Source organism: Labrus bergylta, chromosome 16, assembly GCF_963930695.1.
Source record: "Labrus bergylta chromosome 16, fLabBer1.1, whole genome shotgun sequence".
NCBI classification, from domain to species: domain Eukaryota; kingdom Metazoa; phylum Chordata; class Actinopteri; order Labriformes; family Labridae; genus Labrus; species Labrus bergylta.
The window spans coordinates 24,262,509-24,286,583 of NC_089210.1; the positions used below are offsets into that span (position 1 = coordinate 24,262,509).

The 24,075-nt window shown below is 41.0% G+C and overlaps 1 protein-coding gene across 3 annotated transcripts in view; it reads right to left on the reverse strand.

Annotated features, from left to right (window-relative positions):
- Positions 1–1,642: 1,642 nt before the first annotated feature.
- LOC109993717 (protein tweety homolog 2-like) overlaps positions 1,643–24,075 on the reverse strand; it is a 33,027-nt gene continuing 10,594 nt past the window's right edge. The window contains exons 3-15 of one of the 3 annotated variants that reach the window (XR_010668902.1): positions 22,340–22,451; positions 17,073–17,293; positions 13,344–13,439; positions 12,091–12,163; positions 8,695–8,764; positions 8,539–8,594; positions 6,595–6,687; positions 6,403–6,495; positions 4,467–4,609; positions 4,133–4,318; positions 3,970–4,048; positions 2,958–3,174; positions 1,643–2,708 (exon numbers count right to left, since the gene is read on the reverse strand). Coding sequence is in view for 2 of the 3 variants with exons in the window: in XM_065965033.1 (XP_065821105.1) it covers positions 2,628–2,708; positions 3,970–4,048; positions 4,133–4,318; positions 4,467–4,609; positions 6,403–6,495; positions 6,595–6,687; positions 8,539–8,594; positions 8,695–8,764; positions 12,091–12,163; positions 13,344–13,439; positions 17,073–17,293; positions 22,340–22,451 (1,303 nt within the window). In the remaining variant the exon portion in view is untranslated. The remainder of the gene's footprint in view (positions 2,709–2,957; positions 3,175–3,969; positions 4,049–4,132; positions 4,319–4,466; positions 4,610–6,402; positions 6,496–6,594; positions 6,688–8,538; positions 8,595–8,694; positions 8,765–12,090; positions 12,164–13,343; positions 13,440–17,072; positions 17,294–22,339; positions 22,452–24,075) is intronic. The other 2 variants (XM_065965034.1, XM_065965033.1) reach the window with 2 other exon arrangements.

Here is a 24,075-nt window from a genome sequence, read left to right on the forward strand (position 1 = left end):
AGCCTTCCCCCATCCAAGTGGTTTAGCGCTCTGACTCACGTTGCTAACGTTGATTATGCCGTTTGATAACCATGTTCAATATTAATGCTAAGAGATGTGTGAATCTTAGCCTAAGATTCATAGGATAGTAGGTGAGTGGGTTTACAATTTTTAGACCTCTCACAGGTTATTCATAGTGAAAAACTTAAACAATCATTCTCTTGCAGGATGCAGAAGAAAATCTTCCCCTTTCTTATAAATGGTAGAAAAACCCAGTGCTCAATGATGAATTGTTGGTTATTAAAAAGAAAGGGGATTTGACTAGTGTGAAACATATCCAGATAACTTACTTTAGTAAAAGTAGTAAATATACACAGTGTTGAGATGCATTGTTACACTTTAAAGCCCTGCATTCAAAACTCTGTTATACTAGTATAATGGTATTGGCATTTAATATCATATGGCTCAACAATGAGTAGAATTAGGCATATCTTTTATGCTGAATTGCTTCCAAAATAATGTAGCCTACAGTTAATGATTTATTAATAACAAATGTAATACCTGTAAGAATTGATTACTTTTGAAAAAACAGCATATTCCATATTTCCTCTCCTGACAAACTATTTTGTGGTGTAACGCTCATGTAACTTCACATTACTATGATTGTTGTAAATACAAATCTCACATGAAGGTAAAACCTAATTTCCTGTTTATGAAGTGAGTGGTTTAGCAGGAGGATTGAACAGGAATTCTTCTTGTCACAATTTCTTTCAGAGCTGAGCACCCAAAGAGGTCTAATCTAAAAACCGCCCCCTGGCCCTGAGGTCGACACATACAGGTATAATCTCTAAACCGACACCTGGCCCAGTCAGCATGACCTACTGACCGGCTAACCATGGGATCAGCACCATGGACAGTGATAAGGATAGGCCTACTTACCTACTGCATCCTCCAGGAAGTAAGTATCCAACTGTGCCGAACTAGGGAATGTTTTGAACACCTGATACAAGTTACATTAAAATAGCATTAGACCTTTATTTATTTATTCATCGCATCTTGTTTATTTTCAAGTTGTCCAGCTTCTCACCTATCTAACTCTATCTTTTTTAAAAAGGAACTTATTACAGATTCAGTATTATATAATAGTAAGAATAGAGCAATATAAATGTTAGCCAATACACACACACATATTAGTTGTTATGTGCATAGTCAAGTAGTCAAGACAGTTATTTAACAGCTAGGAACTACTGCCCTCCACTTAACTGTAAAGGTGTACTGAAGGATACAGTGACACCACTCAGTGTGGGTACAACTGTGGACACCTGAACAGGTGTTTTCCTGATGAAGATGCTAATGAATTGCTCTATTGAAAGTAGCTCCATGTAAGGGCTTCTGTAGCTAGCATCTATCTTCAGTTCATCTTAAATGATCAATGGAGTAGGGGCACGGTTTGTACCATTTTTAAAGATGTATTGTTGTGGTTTAGGATATTTACCAGTGTGCTATAATCAAGTATTAGTCACCCAAAAAGTCTAGTCAGCCTAATCCAATTACTGCAGGTACTTCTAAGCTGTCAGGGTGTAAGATTAAAGATTCAGTAGTAGCACCCATGATTAGTAAACTAGCTGTTACACCCGAGACAAATGACACAACAACACACAGAAGTGAATGAAGCCTTTATGGTCAAACATTAGTTTCATACATTGTTGTACACAGAATACAGCAGACAGTTGGCCCTAAAACAAACAAAGAAAAAAACATTTCAATTATTTCACGTCGTTCACTCAATGTTTTACCTTCCGTGTCACTGCACAGTAATAAATGGGAGGTGAACTGAATCCTATTTGCTTGTGCTTATTTAGGCCCGGGGGAATTTTCCAACATGCAACTGCTATACAGTCTCCAAACTTAGCAAAAAAAAAAGAAAGTATTGAACCCTCCAGCTATGACAATTTAATTCAAAACGGAACAACAAGAAATGCTTGTGCCTGTTGCAGGGGGGGGGGGGGGGGGGGATGTGATAATTAATCAAAAATATCGACGTGGAAACATCCTTTGCCGAAACTTTAATATGTGGTTCTCTTCACTGATATTTTTTTATATTAATATTAAGAAAAGTTGAAAACATTGTCCTTCATTTTGTAAAGAACCATTAAAGATTAAAGAAAGGCTTAAATATGATGTAATCATATCACTACCAGAGAATCAAAATGCGGAGATGAAAAGTCTCCACTCCCATCAATAATGACCAAACCAATGATCATAGCCATGCAGGCCATCAAACTAAAGCAGGAAGATGTTTTAAATTCATTGAGTTCAACGGCTCTCGATTTGAATCAAGAGAGATCTGACGGTAAGAAATGCTTACATCGGAAAAAGAGCGTTTCCATACATGACAACAAGAACAACAACAACAGTCCTCCGGTTAGTCTGTACAGGCCCCTCTCTGTTCAAAACTGCATGCAGGGCCTCCAGAGCACTGCATCGGTGATTTACTGAGGTAATTGCCTCATGTGGCCTGCTTTCATGTCTCAGATTGGGACGGCGGGCTGCAGCTCCCGTAAACAGGATTATGCTATGGAGAAAGCCTTCTTCGGTAAAGACCCAGAGTCTCAGACAGTCTCAGAAGGATTTAGTGGGGTAGAACGCTACACCTGGAAGTCCGTCCCAAAGTGTCTGATTTGGGCATCAGTCATAGATAGATAGGTGGTCCTCATACTGGGCGAGTACTGCAAGGGGAAAACAATGGAGAGACAAAAAATGAGTTCTTTTGCATTGAAACAACAGCATCTTGAAATATCATGACAATAATATTCAAATGTTTGGTGAGGGTTTAGTTTGGAGGGCATTTGTTTTGATCATGATCGGCGAGAGGGAGTAGAATCATGGTGCTTTAATGAATGAAGAGGAGGAGGAGGAGGAGGAGGCCAGGTGGAGCGCAGACAGAGGGCATTAGTCACTGAATAAGTAACACTCACATGTCACACTCTGTGGATAAAACAGAAGGTGCCAGAAGGTCAAAGCTCAAGCAGCTAGGATATTGTGTTGAGCTCTACTGGGGTCTTTAGGTTACAAGTTAACACATTCTGCACAGCAAGCGGTTCGTAGCAACAGAAGGAAAATCCCCCAGTGTGTTTCAAGGAGTGGAATGTCAATGAAATCAAACAAACAGAAAAACTTACGGTTTTTAAAACTCTGAGTTAAAAAAAAAAAAAAGATGAAAAATAACAAAGGAGTTAGTTGCAAAACACTGGTTAATATTTATCAGTTAGATTGCATTGATGATACGAAATCAAACAAAAGAAAGAAAAAAAACCCACCACATATTTCCCCCTGTAGATTCATACACTGCAGTACTGCTAATGCCTTTTTCCAGAGTTTTAAGCATCCGTGTTACACAAACAAATAAAAACAACAAAGCCAGTGCATTTTTAAAAGAGGCATTTCATTTTTAAAACACCGGTCCACTTTTTCCTCTCTATCTAAGAGGAATCTCATGTGTGCAATATGCCGGGGAATGAATCAAGCACTCAGTCTGCCACGCAAACAGAAAAACTTAATAGAATGCAGCTTTACCTGCGTTATCTATAATCCATCTTCAGCTCTAGAGCAGCACCATGTGCTTATGCAATATGGCTTCCGCTATTTAAAAATAAATACAGACCTGCGCTGTCTGTTTGAACACATAATGCTTATATCTCACACATATTCAATCTATGAAACATAATAAGGCAACAACAAAGAATTGATATGTGCCCAGAGCATGGTAATGAGAGATGTCACTGGGCCATTAATGCATGCACTTCAGTCAGTGGCCAGCAGGGAGCAGTCTTCCATCACTACATCCCTTCACGAAGTGTTGACAATGTGAGCCTCTATACAGTGTTTATGTACTGTGTGCTCCCTGTTAGTGATGCAGCCCTGCTGAGGTCAATAATGCCTTCATCTTCATCACACAAGGGACACTAGAGGTCCGCAAGGCCAACGCACCGAGGGTGGCGGCGATCCTCTCCCTATCAGCGGCACGTTCTCATATCGAGGACTCCCTCCGAACAGCATGTTCTGATTCCTGTGAGATGTTGAGGTAAAGAGATGTGGTAAGAGATTAAAGGCACTTGCACTTCCATGCTGCTATGATGTACACAGATCTTACATGTACTCAGGAGCCGGCATGACATTAGCAGCAGTTTGCGGAGGTGGATGGAGAGTGGCCTGACTCCCGATGCTGCTGGCGTAGCTACAGAAACTGTGGATGTTGGACCTTCTGGGGTTGTAGGACATCCGGCGAGCCTGCGGGTTGAAAGGGTCCTCCTCATCTATGTCGTCATACTCTTTGTCCCTGCATGAAAGGCGGCGAACCCCCGCACACAACACGTACAAACAAAGACAGAGACAGAGAGAGAGAGAGTGCATGCATTAACACTTTGCAGGAGTGCGGGGCTGGGAGTAGGTAGAGTAATGGGATAAGGGGGTCGCTTGATGCTGACCTGCTGGCCATTAGTGTCCACACTTTGAAAATCGCACACAGCATGGCAGAAAGTGCGCAGCCAGCCAGCAAGGAAAACAAAGACAGGTAGAGGAGCCCTTCTACTCCATCGTAGCACACACCCATGAGAGCATCCAGGTAGTCCTAGAAGAAAGGGAAAACACTGTGAATACCTAATACACATATAAAGTGCTGGCGCAGAAATACCTTTAAAAAAAATAAAGGGCTTGTGATCAAAGTTCTAAACTCCCTCTGGGGTTGTTGTTCTCATGGTGCTTCCTTCAGATTGTGGATGTATCATTTAGATGCCCAAAGGTTTCATACATGTTTTATTCGCATGAACCACTCCCTCTACAACCGTTAGCCCCCTGCCACCCCCCGGGGGGAAGAGAGTCGGCCGACCCCAGTCAGGGATGCTTGATCAACGCACTTTGTTTGGTCTAAAATCCTTAGAAAAGAAAGAAATAAGAACCACATCATCTTTGAGCTTCATGTCAGGACAGAGATCAGTCCTACAAACAGCTGCACTCTGTTGGAACACTAAGAGGTGTGGGCAATCGCTCTGAGGGACGGTGGAGGCATGGCCAAAGAAAAGTTTTGTTTTTGGTCTGAGAAACTGGTGCTAGAGTGTGACATCTACTGGACATCTACTCTGACAGTCACACATTACACCTTTCAGCTGTAAAAAAAATCATTTACAGTAATGCAGCTATGAAATTTGGCATGGAGTTTCCTGAAGCATATAAGAGAGAGTAGCAAAATAGGATTGTGGTGCTTGCTGCCATTAAATTCTATAATATCATCCAGTACATTCTTTGATATGACACTGATTTATATCAAGAAAACATCCTGAATTGAAGGTGGTGTGTTTTAAATAGTGTTGTAGTGCTCGGAATCGGTCTTGGTCTCAAGACCGGCCTTGGTCTTGTCTCGGTCTCGTCCTGCCCTGATCTTGGACTTGACTCTGTCCTGGAGCACTCTGGTCTTGGGTATATCCAGCATGGTCTCAGTTAGTGTGGTCTTGACAACAACACTAGTTTTAAAAAGGCCATTTTAAATCAACATCACTGTAACATTACTGTTATATATCTCAACTCTTTTTTTCATCGTTGTTGTTGTTGTTGTTGTTGTTGTTGTTGTTGTTGTTGTTGTTGTTGTTGTTGTTGTCGAGACTCAGAAGGTCATTGCAGACTTTCACAACAGAGATGGTGACCAACATAAAGAAACAATTTTATGTTTTCCTCGCTGTGACCCTCATGTTACTCTGATGACATGCGAGTTAGAAATGCATTCTTTCTTTCTTTAGCATGAGATATGTGAGTTCAAACTGAAACATTTGCATGGTTGCATGTACTGTCAGATTAAATAAGCACAATGTTTACCCTAGTAGAGACATATTTCTTGCACTTCCAGCAAACTAGCACCCTGCTAACACTGTGAAGACAGTCCCCTGTAGTGCCTGATGTTACAATAGCACCCCACCCACCCACCCACCCTCCTTCACCTTATGCTATCTCTTTGCCTTTGTTCAAGAGTGACACCCCTACATGCGGCGTACACCAGTACAATCGTCACATGAAGGCTCTATTGATCTTAAAGTCTACATCTGATGTCGCAATCAGAGCAGCAAGAAAGACTCATTTCAGCAGCGAGGTTTCTTATTCTCTTTACAGATAAAAATCTGACAATCTGAAACCTGCAAAGTAAAGTTGAGACAAGTCGAAAGTGGGGGAAAACTGGAGGTGGTGAAAAAAAAAGATTTTCTGTAGCTGATAGAGAGTGAACTGACAAATGTAATGGTGTATATAAACATGTCAGTCCAGGACAAGAACATAGAGTTTTTAAAAAAACAGTCAAGGTTGGTGTTCTTAGTAGCTTTGAGTTATGCTACAAAGAATAGCCATTAAAAGGATTCCTGGTCGGAAATCTGACCTCACCTTATGCAGCCCTCGGCAGTCGAGCAGGGCTGTTAGCTGGTGCACACTGAATTCTGTGGTGTTCAACACCCGCTGGATCCCCAAAAGGTCTCTCTGTTTAACAAGGTGTAAAAAAAAAGAAAAGAAAAGGAAAGCATGATATACACTTTCCCACAGTTTTTTGGTGTAATAGTCTGTCAGCCTTCCACTTACCTCGGCCGTGGGAAAGAAAGGCAAGGAGAACTGCAGCAAGCCCTGGATCTGGATTTGCATGGTGGTCAGAGAGCGCTGGCAGGTTGTTATAGACTGGAAAAAAAGAAAGAAAAAAAACTTAATCGCCCAGCAACATCACACGCACAGCACAGAGATCCAGCGCAAACAATGAGAGGATCATATTAAGGAGAGCATTGTTTGGGTGCAGCGTGTCAACAAGTCATTTGGTGTTAAGGAAAGCTTTTTAATGCGCTTAACCGAGGACACATTTCTTTCCAGACCGATAGGCGCAGATTATCCTTTTGCCACTAACCATCTCACCCACCACTCCCTCACCACCCCCCCCCCCCCCCCCACCCCAATCTCAAAGCCCAAACAAAAGAGTGATATTTATATCAACTAGGCCATCAGAGAAAAAAATATTATCCGTATACCTACTTAACAGGCATCGCTTTAATCCCTAAATGGGTAGCGCAACAATAACAAAGGACGTGGGTTTAAATAATTATTACTCAGATTTATCGTCCAAAAATTCCCTCAATACATGCCACGCACAATAAATACAATAGAAATATTGTACTAAGAAGGGAGGAGAAGGTTACCACTAGCTTCAATTGAGCTCAAGTGTTGATACATGTTGCTATAGGAAGGTGGAGCATTACTCATTGGCTAAACCTCCACCAAACATAATCTATACTCCAACACAGCACACACAGCTCAGTGATAGATTAGGTGATCATGGAGGCTGACTTTATAGTCCTCTTCATGAATGTGTTACCCAGTCACAACAACAACCTCACTTTATTATCTACTGCTCGTGGTCAACTTCAGCAAAGAACTGACCTGAACAGCAAAAAGAAAAAAAAAAACAGAGACACATCTCCAACTAGGGTTATCATGATACCTGATTTTTTAAAAACTTTGATATGATTCTGAGTCAAAATTCACAATATCAATACTTGTTTCAATCCCATGGCAACAAAAATACAAATCATGGAACCCAATACTGAGTTGTTTTTTCTCAATTACTAAAAATGCAGGCAAACTCCTGCACACTGTAAACCGAAAAGTTGCCAACAAATGAGTGAAATTGAGACAATGCTTTCTGTCTTTCACTGGCTGCATTTTTCTTGGGGTTCAAAAAACTTAACTGAAGATTCTAAGTTTTTTTAAGAGCTTTGGTACTTTTCTGTGATAAAGATCATTTAAATAATGGAGGCTGTATTGTTTGAAAACGCGTGGCATCAAGGGGAGAAAAAAAGTTCTGCAAATTTGACAACCTTTGCTCCATCGCCAACTTTGCAATCTTCAATGAGTCAAGGAGTTTTGTGCCTATTTTACACATTTTTTTACGACTAGGTCTAACAGTCCTTGAAAATAACACATTTGTAAAAGCAGCCCTGTTTTTTTTATTCCAGGGTTGTGATCCTCACACCTCTTTGGGTTGTTGTTGCATTCTATAGCTCTATTAAAGCAGTTTTCTTTAAAGAACCCTCAACAACGAGCCTCTTTGGAAGGTATCTAAATGTTATTTTGAAAAGGCAAAAAAATTGAGAGCAAATGTCTTTTTAACATAGAAATAAATCATTATAACATGAAAGGCCTTTTGTGCAAGAGCTGCTTTTATGCATGATATGTGGTAAATAAATAAATAAGACAAAAATGTTGCTCATAAGAGCACCCCAAGGCAGGGATTACGCACAGGGTAAAGAGAGCCACACATGGAAAAAAAGGGGGAATTCTTTGATCAAAGTTTATCACATTAAGTAATTCAATTAGTGTCTGGGGCTCATTTTTCAGAACAGCAGATTAAAGCCTGATAATGATCTAGCAGCTTGGCATCTAACAAGGAAAAACTCATTTTAAAATAGAAATAGATTTGTCTGTGTTTGACTCAGTTAGTGGCTGCATGTGTGAGCAGAAAGCAGAGTATTTGATCATTACCTGTTGGAAGGGGTTTGGTAGATTCGGACTGCAGAATAGATAATAGTGTGCAACATCTGCAGGGTGAAAGAGACAATTAGTGAGATGAGTGTCATTTATTTTTATTTAGAGGAAAAAGGAGCCAGTGTATTAACATTTCTTTTACAGATGAATTACCTGCGCTGATGAAATCGTTGGTTTGGTTCACAATGAATTTGTCCGGAGACACGCAGAAGTCACTGGTGCCCTGTGCAAAAACAAATAAATGGAAAAATACTGTAATCTTGGGTTATTATGCAAGATTTAAAAAAAAAAAGAAACGAAGGAGTGCAGCAATCTATTCAACGCCAGGAACTAGATCCAATTTCTTGTGCTGCAGCTGAGTAAATCTGATTCCGCAATGGGCAGTTATTGACAATCTCTCAACAACACAAAGTATTTGTTTTACAGGCTTGTTATCACACTGGGAGCGGGCGAGCCTGTAAAATGAAAGTATTCCCGAAAATGCCCACAGACATGTGCAACACAGCAAGCATGCCCACACACACACACATGCACACACACAAACAACGCCTCCACATACATAAAGGGATAGACACACAGCTTTAAAAAAAATATGGAATGTATCCACAGACCCCAGGCTCTATTGACCATGTAGAGCATGTCATCCTTGGCTGGCCATGGATGAAATCTTCTATATATTTCACTGCTCTTTAATTCATCCGTTGAGATCCGCTAATGTACATGCATAAACAATTAAGGGGTCAAGGTCAAGAAGACTCTGTTGCACTTAGATTTCCTCGAAACAGAAATATAATAATGTGAAAAAAAAGGATGAGAAACACAAATCACCAAACAACTTCTCACACACATGCATAATTAATAGCTGGCGCTCAAATTGATCCAGTTCAAGGAGCTTGAGAAATGTTTCGGCTCAAAAATCAAAGAGTCGGGGCTATTTCGAGCAAGCACACTTTTTTGCTTCATCTTTGTATGTGAACCACAATTTTTTTTAAAAAGTACAGCTGAAGAAGGGCAGAGCTGATCCATCTGACAATATACTCAACAGAATAACCAGTGATGCAGTTAAGGACTTTAAAAAGTTGCTTCATTCATTATTATTGATTATTATCAGTTCAAAGCTCCTATGAGGAGATTTTAGGTGGTTATGAAACACACTGAAATGAATACTGACAACTCTTAATGAAGTAAAAGTTCAACAGAGACCATCAGCTAAAAGATGGATTATTTCTGTACACTTATTTTCAATGCTGAAAACAGCCGGTGGGGGATAGGTGTCAGACTGTGCTATCAACAGTACATTTTTGGCATTTTCTATGGTAAAGATCCCCAAATAGTGATACATTTTCCTCTTAAACAAAAGCAGTATGAGTTTTTTTTATTTCGAAAAATCTGCTTTGTCATGTTAAAGACAAAACCAGCAAAGACATAAGAGTTACCTCGTTGTCCACAGGGGTCACTAGAGTCTACAGAAACCAAAAACTATTCACATGTTCTTTAATAAATCTATATTTCCAGTGTCGATCGAATTTCAGAGGAAAAGTTTAAGTAGGGTTTAATAAGTTAATTACTTCATGAATAAAGGTATCTGGAGTTGTATTAAGAGTGGTTTTAATGATCTAGTTTACCCATCTGGTGATCTATGCTTATGCTGATCTGTATTCATGACATGATGATGTCATTGTCTGAATGCTGCTGAGATCGGGTTTGTCTGTTTGCTTTGTTTTTATTTATGGAACTTACAGTAGGGTAAGCTTTGAAACTGAATTGCCCTTTTGGGGATAATTAAAGTTGTCTGAAATGAACAAAAATGTAAATCTCAGTTTCCTTAGATGATTGATTGAGTCTTGGAATTCTTGTTTTCTAAGTCCTATCTTAAAGATGTCCCTTTTCATGTTATCTAGAACATTGAAAAACAGAAAATCTGCACATTTGAGTGACTAAAATCTGCATTTTCTGCCTGAAATGTCCCTTTAATGATTAAGAGATAATCCAAATAGTTCATGATTATCACTTAGATGATCAGCTAATTGATTGTTGACGTTTCCACTCACTTGTTCTTGGTAATATACAAGTGCAAAGCAAGGCAACACACATAACAGGCCTACCTAATTTTATTTTTATTACTTTCTACTTCTAGACATGCATGCATTCCTCCCTCAATTTGAAATGAAAACATATCTCTGAAGATTACTGCAACCGCATGGCATTTGTTTTCAGGGGGAAAAAAAACAGTTCCGCAACGTAGATAGCGCTGTTAGAATGTTACCCTTCATCTGCGTCTCATTATACTAACGGGGACATTTTGTTTATGCTGCTTCTCATCAAATATGTATAAATTTATGAGAATTTTCTAGGACGCCACCATCATCTACCTTCCTTTCAAGATGCACCGTGTTTTTTTTTTTTTTTTTGCAACATGCACTTTTTTTGAGTTACATATTTTGCACTTACTGTCGCATATTTCCAGTGCTCTTTGATAATCCACTTGTGTGTGGAGGACAGGCCTTGCCTATTAATAACTAGGCAGGAGAAGTCGATGAGCGGAAAAATTACCTCGGCCTCCTTGTGACATAACAGTGACTGACAGAAATATGCAGAGAAAAGCTGCTCAACTTTTCTGAATAAGCTGAACTGAGAGGTCAGAGGTTTAAGTGCTGGGGCCCTTTTTTTTTCCTACGATAATGAGCTTCACTGAACAACAGGAAGAAAAGCTCGGCAGTCGACGAAAAAACACATGGGACGACTACATGTCTCACACATGATGTCTACATTTCAAACAAACACCAACCCTTCTCTCTCTTAAAACACCATCCAGATGTAAAATCCCACGGGATAATCCACAGACGGGATAATCTACAGGGGTGGGGAGGAGGGAGGGGGGGATGTCGTGCAGAGTAGACAGCTGAAGAAGGCATGGAAGCAAAAGGGTTACTTTCTGCACCCCAGACAGTGTCCCTAATACGAACTCCATCAAAACACACTAAGCCCAGATGTGCTGAACAAATGGTGCACAGACAGAAAGAGAGAACAAGCTGTCAGAAAGGAGGACGCCATAAGGAAAGGAAACAAAGCCGAGCAAAACAAAGGAAGAGGGTTTTTTTTTTTTTAAAGAAGAAGAAGAAGGCAGAGCTAGTAATTAATGCTGGAAACAGCTTTGTTTACAGCACAGAGGCTAAAGGTTGATTAACCTAAAAGGCTGGGGACTTGTAATCAGCTTTACTGCATGGCTGATCATAGAGGGAGAGCACCCACTGTATACTAACTTATACACACACACACTCTTAAAGCAGGAAGGATGTCCAGGAACATGTTCTTATTGACAGTTAAACCCCTGGGGAGGAAAGGAAAAGGAAGCATCACTGTCCACCTCTATGCCCACAAGTCCAACTCTACATTTGGGTAAGTAAGACACTTTGCAAAAGGTGTCTGAGTGTTTCCAATCTAAAATGAATGAATAAATAAATAAAAAGCATGTGTGAAAAGCAGATCTTTTTTGGCAGATCTTTTTATTTTTCTTCCCTTAAATAAATAAAAAGATTGTTTTCTCACCACAGCTGTAGCAGCACCCACTCCAAACGATGCCCAGCTCAGGATCAGAGAGAGCGCTACAAAAACCATAATCCTGCAGGAAAAAACAGCAAATGAAGGCGGGTGACAGAGGACAAAGATAAAATAACTCCTTTGCTAGATTCATTTGTAAACACCAGAGTTGTACAATGACTCCATTGTCTTCAGAAACAAGTTTTAATTGAGAGAAAAAGAGCACAGTACAGGTCTAGAAAAGGCCACAGCTTAAGATAATATTGCTTTATTATGACAATGCAACAGTAATAATTCTAACTGAAGTCTTTAAAAAGTATTTAATTGGCTGCGCTTTCTGCCAATCATAGATGTAGGAGCTGTCGATAAAGGGGCGCCTTCTTGTCACTTTCATCAGTCAATCAAAGCTGCCACATAAGTTCAACTGCTGACCCCTTTCTTTTTCAAATCTTCTGTTGTAAAGTGGTGAAGCGTTCATAAAGGCTGTTAACATTGCGATGGTGATTTATGAAAGAACACGTACGGGGGGAAAAAAAAATCTTAGTGACCACCATCAGAAGCGCGAGAAAGTGCTGCGAATTAAAAATGGCCCCCTGATGGATGTAAAAAAAAAACTGTTCTCAGCTCGCTGCTCTGAGCATTCTTGAAAGCACCAATAAAGCAGCCTGAGAGCACTTAATAATTAGTTAAGGGAGCAGCAGGCTCATCTGCCCGGGCGATCAATAGGCATTAGAGAGACCCATCAGAGCAGGAAGTGGAGAGCGATCCAGAGCATCATCTGCTAACACTGACACGTAGGCTCGACTAAATTGGGCAAATGGGATGAAAAGTCTGGACTGTGGACTTCCTTGTAAGACATCAGTGTTGGTTTGAATTACAGGTTGACAATGACTAGAATCAAATGCTCCTCTCGCTAATCGTCTATACCTTTCAGAACATTGTGATCTTTTATGTGTATGGTGGCTTGATGTTCACTGAAAGATAGATACTGACCATTACATTTCACTGAGATTATGTTTCACTTTATAAGGTTGCCTTCAAGGAGGAGAGGAATAAGCAGTGCAATTGCCTGCACGATGATGTGAAATGCTATTGTTGGTGCTGCTAATGGAGTGACCTATATGGTGCCAGAGAGGCTGACTGGTGCCCTGTCTGTCTGAAGTCTGCGATCCGAGTAGAGGTTGGACATATCTCACAATAAATAAATGGCCTCAGAAACCTGATGCAAATTCCTCCACGCACACACACTCAAAAGCACGTACATGATTAGCAACCATCGAGACTGCTTGGCCATCCCCAAGCAAATGGCCAGGCAGATGACCAGATCCGTGATCAGCAGCAGCAGGAAGGCGAGCCATCTACGGGAAGAGAGAAGGAGGGGGGGGGGGCATCAGTTTCACAATCCTGATTGAGCACTTTTGCTTGCAGAGAGCGCACTTCAGGCACATGTTAGAGCCTCAGGCAGCATATGTTTGCCACTGAATCGGTGTGGTCTGTGCGCGCCGCATTTCAGCATTCTTGTCTCCTAGTTAGAACCCATCTGTTTCAGGTAATTTCCAGCCTGTTGGCTTAATAATTCAACACCACAAATCCATGGGCATTAATTTTTCAAGCTCTGAAAATGTCCTTCACACGAATGGCCTACAGTGAGTCTGGACTATAGAAGTGTGTGGGTGTGTATGTGTGTGTTTTATTACCAAACACGTGGGAATACTTATGACTCATTCTTAACTGAAAGCTCCATGAGAACTGTTAATCTTGCAGCAATGACTAGATGCATTGATGTTTTAGGTTGCCACACAAACAGGTGAATTTATGAAGATTCTGTGTAATGATACCGACTCAACGTGGCAATACTGTAGTTAATGTTTTGGCCTGTACACCAGGGTCACTAGAAAATGTAGTTCACCAACGCCATGAGGAGAAATCTGGAGGTACCTTAACTGACTGTGTACATAAGCTGCAGGCTGGCTAGTCCTCCGCCTGCAGAAGAGGGCATACGGATGGATGAAAACAGTACAAGAGACTGCTCTCTCCTTTATCTGAATAAAATAGAAATACTTTTTTTTTTCTTTTCCGAGCACAGGGACAGCGATGAATTCAAAAAAAGAAGAAGAAAAAAAAAAAAGGAGGGAAGGGGAGGGTATGATATTGGAAAACAGCATGGTATCATTTTTTCCCCGCTGCTCGAGTAACACTAGGGTTGGCCATAACATTTGCTGCTCATCAATAAGTCCTGCCACTGGCTGGTCATAGCCCAATGGCTGCATGAAATCCAATCAACGCCCAGGAGATTAAAGTCAGAATGCACTGAAGTCGCAGCAACTGTGGTTTTTAAAAAGGAGGATCAGGTGTCTGCATAGGGAAAATACAGCATGTGGGGGAAATGTTTGCATGGATGAAAGGAAGATGTTATTGAGTCGCTAGCAGTGATACAACAGAGGTTATGTATGTTCTGTGATGTCAGGATTCAGAGATACCTGCAATGGTACGTTCATTTTTTTTAAGGAGAATATAATAGCATTTAACTTGGTAAACATCTTTCATCATCACCTTAATTGATCATTTAGGTTGAGCTTTGTTGCTTCTACAAGAGATAAATAGAAGACTCATTTTCCATTTTGTCAAACCTCTGCTTCACACTTTGGTTTCAGAGCCATGCAGAAGTTTTTTGCTTCATGTTTTTTTCAGGCACAAAGACTTTCAGGGATTTCTTTAGGTTTACATGGCAACCAGACAGACTTGATGTCCTGAATTATGAATCATCTGCTCTCTTCTCCGACAAGAAGCAGAGGAAGCCTTCTTTGCTGATTTCACAAACAGAATTAGTGTCTTATGAAGTTTAAATGAGACGTCGCCATTGTGACAAATAGCAGACATAACAGTTTTATATTCATGCTCATTTCATGAAAAATAAAAACGACTTGTCCTCAGGGTGCTCATAACCATGCAAGTTTGAACATTTAACAACACATAACAGTAAATCAACCTTCTAACTAGAATCAGTGTGTTTTAATGCACAATGTATTTTAGGTGAAAGATTTTCATACAAAGATCCTCTTGAACATTTTTTTACTACTGGGGAAATTCTGGTGAACACTCTGTTATTGAGAGACATGCTGCTCAAACACACAGCCCTGAAATACCCACAAGCACGAGCAGGACCTGTGGACATGCATTAATGGAGAGATGTCAGAGTGGGGACTAGCTAGGGTTCGGTACCTTGCTCTGGAAGTTACCTGGCACCTCTCCAGCCACTTGGTACAGACCAAGACCCCACTACTGGGGACTTCAACCGCCGACCCTCCTGTTCACAACCCAAGTCCCTATACAAACTGAGCTACTGTAGCCCCAAACATGACTCACAAACAAGTTAGGAGCTGCTGTGGAGGTGAACACTGTCTGCTTAGTTCGGTAGGTAACAGTAGCTCAGTCTGTAAGCTTGTTTTGGATGGGAACCGGAGGGTTCAAGTCCCGGTGGTATCAATTTGGTCTAGTAGCTGGAGAGGTGCAAGATCACTTCCTGAGCACTGCCGATGTGCCCTTGAGCAAGGCACCAAACACGCCCCACCCCACCAGCTCAGGAACACTCACTGTGTGCAGCCCCCTTCACTCTGACATCTCTCCATTAGTGCATGTCCATAGGAACCTGTTTGTGCATGTGTGTATTAGGGTGGCTGTGGCTCAGTGGTAGAGTCGGTCATCTCTCACCCGTAAGGTTGGGGGTTCGATTCCCCAGCTCCTGCAGCAACTCTGCCATGCGTGTGAATGGGTAGATGTGACATGCAGTGTAAAAACATTGTGTGTACGGCAGAACTTTGATGCCACGTATCAGGAAAGGGTTTGCGTAATGTGACATAATGGAAGAAAATGATATCTATGTCCGACGGAATTAGAAGTGCAGAGTTACACTCCCAGCATATGTTGTAGTCGCTGAATTAAACTAAAACGAGGCTGTGGAATTAATAGCTCTTCACCGTTTAATACGTTTCAGAATGACAGCTTTACACTTTGCAGTTTCACTTCAACTAAATCTGCATCCTACAGAGACAGTCATGAGTTATGAGTTGAATGTGATACGATGACATAAACTTCAGGTCTCCACAGAACCCTCATGCATACACACATACATCCACATAAACCCTGATTCACTTTGAGTCTATAACGTAAAACTATCAAACCACTTCTGTGGCAGAAGGTACTGCTACACTAAATCTGTCTTCTTTTTAGTGTCTCCTTCCAATTTAGTCCAATTTACTCTCACGCTACAGTAATGAACCGGTGGCAAATGTGAAACATCACACCATAACTGCACTATGAAGTTTTATGTGGCCCAAAATAAAAACAAGCTAGAGAAGCTATCAAATTACAGTCACAGTTTGTAGCAGCAGAAGCCTTTGGAGCCTCATAAATTAGTCCCTATCTCCTGAATTAATGCTGGATATTTTATTCATTTGGACTACTTTGTTGTTGATTGGGTTTGTTGTGTATCTCTTGGTTTATTGAATCCGAGTTTTTTGGTCCTTCAATGTTTTTTTTTCTTCTCCCAGTTCTCCAAAGAAAGGGAACACATCTCAAAGAGAGAACCACATCAAAATAATAATTGCAATCAATGTGAGGCATGGTCTGCGGATAAGGAGATAATTCATGGACTAATAACCACTCTGCAGAGCATTACGTTCAGTGAGAGCAATAAGCATTCGGGCTCAAACTGCACAGTGGGCAACACGCTCAATTTCAGCTTTCATTTATTTAGCAATGTGGAAAAATAGCTTTTCCGGTCTGTGTTCCGGAGGGGGGATCAATAAAATCCCATCTGCTCTGTGTATCGTCTGGACCACTTACGGTCTCATCCTGAGCAGCTTGTTTACTTCAACCACACACACACACACACACACACACACACACACACACACACACACACACACACACACACACACAAAATAAATGAATGTCAATCACCCTGGGGGAGTAAATAAGGCACCACCTACCTGTAATACTCAATGAAGGCAGTTTGGTCAGCAATGGCTGCCAAGTCAACATTGGCTTTGTTGATATCCGGCAGGGCAGTCAGCTCGCGGATGACGTTATTGATCATAAGCCGCATGAAGCGCAGAGACTGAAGGTAGTCAGACCTTGTGGCAAAGATTTCATCCAGACGTTCCAGGTGTAGTTTGAGTCCAGTTTCTACATTACCCACGGACCCAGCTACCTAAAATAAGAAAAAAAAAGAATTAAGAGAATAGAGGAAAATAGTAGATAACAGAGTAAAGGAGGAGAGCAAATGAAGAGAAGTGTATAAGAAAACAGGGTCAGAAGGAAACAGGAACATAAATAAATTCATAAAAAGCAGATATTCATAAAAGAAGATTGAAAATATAGAGAGGGGTGAAAGAACCAAAGGAGCAGTCCCCCGAGAAAAGATTAACTTTTCTCTTCAACCGTGTGTTTCATTCAGGTAAACAACGTTAGAGTGGAATACTGATAACAATACCGAGGAGACCCGTTATCACAGGGGTCTTTGATAGTGAGCACAGAGTGGGTGGAGGCGTGGTGGAGTAGAGTAAATACATTTGACTTTTTCTGTTTGAACAAAAACAATGTGATGCAGTAAACGCTTGCACTTTCACAGCATCAATAAGGCTAGAAACAGGTCAATTCGAGCCTGATGCTGACAGGGAAACTACTTTCTCTGTAGCTACATTTCATTTCATTGAGAATCAAAGGCTCAGTGCCTTGACCCTTGATGTACAGATTTAAGAAAAGGCATTGAAGTTGCAAGGAAAATCCAAACAAAAGTTTTGCTATTTTAAGTGCACTGTGAGGTGGTGGAGTCCGACTTTTAAAATTCAAGACAAAGCCAAACTACCTGTTTCAATGTGTTTCCTGTATTTGTGCTGAGCTAATGGATGCTAGCTGTAGCCTTAAATCCAAAGGTTGGATATTCTATTGAAAGGTATTAGATTTAAAAAAGGACAAGTATATGGTAGCCATAAACTACTTTGCACACAAGTACTACGATCTCTTTTCTGTGCACACATTGACCAGAGAGGGTGGGGATTCTACAGTTTCATGAAAACAGAAAAAAATCTGTCCAAAAAGTAAATGTAAGAATAAAAAAATGGCTGAAGGAGACCTTATAAAATAACACAAATTCAACGAGTGAACCCTTATTTAAAAAAGCACACACACGTTCCCCACCCACACCAAAATTACTTTGTTATAACTTTATACTGTGTTTACTTTAAACTGAGTGGGAGGCTCGGCTAATTCTAAAAGGATGTTGCTCTTTTTTGTTTTTTTTATCTCTCGTATTTTTTCCATTACAGCCCCGACTTCTTGCACAACACCAGAATGCACTAAGTATTCTGAGTAAGACTGTTCATTCCCACGCTATAAAAACTCACCACAAAAGAGATAGATATAAAACATCTCAGTCTCCTTGACACTCTAACATTTCAGACTCTCTTGATTAAATTCTACGGAGTGGATGCTTCTCATTGTTCACGAGCAAAATCGCAGAAAGAGAGGAGAGGAGAGGAGATGATATAGGCCCATCCTCCACTCCAGCTCTCCCAGGGGGGGCTTGATAATGTATGTGATTGCCAGTAAACTGCTCTCACTCCCCACCTCTATGTTCATCATCTCTCACAGCTCCTGCCACAACACCCTGAATCTTATCTGCAAGCCTGTACGCCTGAGTGTGAGAAATGGGATCCGTCAGCTAGCTGCTCTGGGTGATCCACATTTTCCCTAATCTGGACCGTCCCGTCTTCCCTTAAAATGGATTAAAGCTCACTTTAACTGAAAGCAGGTCACAAGGAGGCTTCTCCATATTGGACACGCCTTTTAAATGAAACTGAGGCTCACAGCTGCAGCACCGAGTGCCAATAATTCACATGCAACAGAACTCCTCTCTGTCTAATGCCTCGAGTGATTCAATATATCTGAGATGAACTCTGTGATAATAAATCTACATATATGATCACGGCAGTTTAATTTTAAGCAAGGTAATACACTGAGGAATGAGACACTGAGGAAAGACATTCCAGGAACACGGTGGTGCAGAAAGTAATCATTTTGTTCTAAAAATCTAAAAAGTTATAGCTGTCAGTTCAAAGAATAGGAAGACATGTAAATCACTGTTGTAAGTGGAGGCATTAAGATATGGTTTGATGGGCATATCTGTTCCCCCTTTGTTTCCAAGCAGAGTTCTTAAAGCTCCTGTGAGGTGTTTCTAGCTGGTAATAAAACAGACTGATATTAATGTTGATGCCTCTTTATAACCTACAAAAGCAAACAAGACTTAGCATGAAAAGTAATTACTGCAATAGGGATTTTTACACTTGCAGAAAACTCCTGAAAATCTCCTGATATTTCCAGGAGGAAATATCTGAGTTTTTCACTCTGACTTCAGCCAGAGTTTCTCCTGCCAGACCCGTAGTATTTTTCACCCAGCAAGTCTGAGTGAGCTGATGTGAGAACGCAGTAGGATATTCTCCGGAGAATTAAGCTCGAGCCAATAGGAGGGGGGGAGTGACGTTTATATACTGTGACTGGAGTCAGTGCATTGACTGTCTTCACACGACTGCTATGGCATAAGATAGGTACCTTTAATGCCTGACACTACTTCCTTTTATATATTTTTTTTGCTTGATTTGACAGGTCAGTGCGTGAAGTAGGAAGAGAGAGTGGGAATGATTTGCGGAAAAGGAGCCTCCGTCCACTTGGAGGACTTTAGCCTCCGTACATGGGGTGCAACCTAAGAGCTAGGCCATCAGTGCCCCAGTGAGGTATATATAAGACTGAAAGCAGGATGACATTTCTTGTTCTGAAACCCTACTTTCCCTACAGGACATAATCAGCAAAGAGTTGAGATAGTGCTTTGACTGTCAGTTCCAGCTGCTATACTAGACCCCTGTGACGTCTCGTCTTTATTATGAATTTCATGGCGTCGTTATCGGGGGACAAAGTGATCCCATCTCTGTGCCGCCATTGAGGGTAGTAACAAATGTGTTTCAGGGAAGAGACTAGGCTGGTGAGACTGGAGCCATCAGGGGGAGAACAATGCTTTGTGTGCATGCCTGACTGTAACACAAAGTAAACTCACAGACTGGGACACCGCTGCAGAATCGACGTAAAAGAATAAAGATGTAAAGACGGCAGAGCTTCGTTAAGGCACTGTTGCAGAATCACACTCTGAAAGAGGTAAAAGAATCAAAAAAATCAAAAGTCTCCTTCAATGACAAAAAGGCAGGATGGTTCGTTTTCTCATCAAGTCTTTCCATTTATGACTCACCATGTTCCCTCAGAGCATGTGAAAGTGTATATTTCATGACCAGCCGAAGCTTGACAAGGCGGCAGTAGAAGAAAAAAAGTTGCTCGTGTAAATCACTAACATCACAGAGGCCTCGTGAAGCAGATGGATTTGCTCGCTTCTGTGCCTTTGTAATCCGCTGGCCGAAATCTTCAATCAACCCAGTGTGTGTGAAATACAGCCAAGAAAATGTGCTTAAGATATTAAGGGTGGAGCAAACTAATAAAGTGATCACTTTTAAACCAAGTTAATAGAAACACACATGACGGGCCAAGAAAAGATTTGGTTTAAATCAATCAAGATCAGTGTACAAATTACCATCTCACTAACAAGACTAAACTCGGACTAAGGCGGCTTTTGCTTTACAGGACAACCAGCCAAGTCATCAGCTCCGTAAATGGAGCGGAGCAGAGTATATTACATCCAGCTATGATGTTTGCAAGTGAGAGAGCCTTTTCTTCCCAGGGGGAACATCTATGTTTCTCATGCAGACACAGTATATCATGCTACGGGATCAAATCAATACCAGGATGCTGCGGCAGAAAGTCAGAAGCAGCAAGGACGTGAAATCATCAAAGCTGAATTCCTATTTTTCCTTTCTGTAGCACAAAGAAATCGCTGTACTTGCAAACTACACCCCGTCTGCAGGTTATTTGTTACACCGAAGTGAAACTAATGCAGTCCAATACAGCCGCCCTCAAGTAAATAGTGCCTTTATGAAGGTTATACTTTCCAGTTTAATGTTGAAACTGCTCTGAAGAGGTGCTGATTCAACTTAATGCTTGTATTGACGGCTGCAGGGCGTGACATTGCTGAACTATATTGCATGTGAGGGATATTTTGCCACGCCATTTAAAGCAATGGAAGCCGACAGACTAGAGCTGCTAAATGACCACTAAGGAAACAAACACCTCTCTCAGTTAAAACAAGAACTAAACGTATAACCTCAAATATTTTAGGACATATATTAAGACTGTAATCATCTGGCAACTGTAGGTATTTAGTGTAAATATCACAAGTAGCCATATATATCCTTCATGACCTAAATTGTTGTATCTAACACAACAAATGGATTAAATGTAAATCTGTCCTATCTCCATATTACTCATAATGAGCTCTCACATTTGGAAGGCGCACATAAATCTCTTTTTGTACATACATTAATACAATATGTGTACATACGAGGCCCCGCTAATGGGATGTGTGATATTAACATGCCTGTATACACGCACAGAAACACACTTAGGTATACAGTACACATAGTTTGACTGCACGAGATGGAAAGGGGGAGAGGCTTAACATCCATTAACGCGCCGCAGATGGGATTTAATCCTCTTCTTCCTCATTGTGAGCATCACTTCTTGCAGGGGCCTTGTTCTGACTTTCCTTGCTCTCCTTCCACTCTCATATCCCCCCCCCCCCCCACCCCCCTCCTACCTCCCCCCACCATAAGCCTCCCAAATAACTTCCTCCTGAATGCAGGTCAGGAGTTGCATAGAAAAGAATCCCTATTTACAAATCCCGAGGCAGCAGTCACCTCGATTCCTTCACGGTGACAAAAAAGAGGATACAGACCCCCTGCAGGGAGGTGCTGCTTTGAGACAGATGCAACCCCCTCCCCCCCCCCCCATTAGTAGAGGCGGGGTTTGGAAGTGTACCAGCTGTAAATCACTGTCTCCAAGTAGAATAAGCCTGGAAAAGATCATGTTTGGTGCCATTTTGGTTAAAACATTTTGGCAGTTAAATCAAAAAGAAAGGCAAGGAGCAATAAAACCACACACACACACACACACACACACACACACACACACACACACACACACACACACACAAACACAAAAATTACTGATACCAATAATGATGATAATTTTCATGACCCTTATCTAATGCTTCTGATGCTGATTTGATGGTGTAGTGTAGAGCTTGGCGTAATTCCCTCACCAGATTGTTGATGCCACCCAATGTGTGATTGGCATTGTAGAGCGAGTAGGTCAGCTGGTACACCCCGTCGTTGGTCTCACTGTTTCCATAGAAACCCACTCCCACAGCAGAACTGTGAAAAATAAGAGAAATGAATCAATAAAAGAAGCATTTGTGTCATGGTGGAACTTCTTGATTGTGGGCTGTTTGTTGTCATTAAAGGACACATACAGTATAAGACTGAAATGTTATTCGTAATTTCCCATAGAGTGGAACACAACGAGGCTGTAGGGGAAATATGTATCGCACCAAAGGCTTCGTGCTGTTTTTCATAATCCTTCTCTTGTTTTTTAATATTTATTATTTTACATTCACAGACTCTAACTTGCTTCTGGCAATAACGAAACTTTAGGAAAAGCAATAATTCACAAATTAAAACATCTTTGGTTAGAAATACACTTAAAAGGAATGTATGTGAATGAGTCATTCTCATATTTTTACACTTTTTCAGATATCTTATTAGACCGGGAACCAGACAAATCTGCAAAGTCATGTTTTATTTTCTGCAACAGAACTGACTGTTGCCCTGATTTCCAGAAAGATTTCCACCTGACCCGATTCTGGTCGGCTCATTCACATCAGTTTATCAACTAGGGGCCAGATCTAAGAGCCATTGAGGCAGTTTTTCAAACAATCAAGATGGCTCCAGCTGATGTCCCACTTCATATTTATATTTACATGCAGTAGCTCAGCCTGTATGGACTTGAGTTGGGAACCGGAGGATAGCCAGTTCAAATCCTGGTGTAGACCAAGTTGGTGTGGTAGCTGGAGAGGTGTCAGTTCACTTCCTGAGAACTGCCGGGGTACTCGGACCACCAGCTCTTATTACACATAGATACTGCCTCTGCCTCTGATGCTGCCGTTCACATGAGCATATGTCAATATGGCCACCATCTTTGGGAGAGGTAGCCGGGGCTCCTAATGGATGGAGGTCTATGACGGCAGGAGGTCTATCCACTATTCAAATAGGCCTATTGGTATCTCACCGATATCTGATTCGGTTTTCAAGCCATTTGTTTTGTCACAAGTGTCAGACATAAATGACACAGGATACTTTGTTAAATTATAAAATGTAGGTTTCCCATACCAAAATGTTATGTTAGATCAATGTCATTCCCAGGAACATACTGTACCTATTATAAATGTTATTCTATATTAAAGTACATCATCAGATTTTAAATACCCTGTTAAATCCATGAAAACCTAATGCCTAGCCTATAGTAGCCAAACACTACAGCATAATGTTTCTCTGCTCTGATTGGTTGTACCATTTAGAGGCCTGTTCCTGTTGATGATGATCCTGTCAAATTAAACGGATAAATCCAAGCTAATTAGCAAGTGTGAATTAGTTTGTCTGTCAAGAAGTGTGTTTTATTGAAGTCTGTTCATAACTGAGCATCCTTAAAATACATTTTTTCTCCCATAGTTCTCATCTCCTCCTCCTGGCTGCCATATGGGCTTGGATGTTGTATCAGTGGAAGCGGATTTCTTTTGAAAGACAAACTTATTTTTCACATTTGTCATATTTCGCCCTCTAAGATCCCTCTCGCATCCGTTTATTCTTCCATCTGTTTTGTTTAGCCCTTTATCTCACAAACATATTGAGAGTTAAGAGAAAAAAAACAACTCTTTTTCTAGCAGTAACTTTGAATGTTGTATCTCATTCATGACTAAAACCCTCCATTAGAATTCTGTGT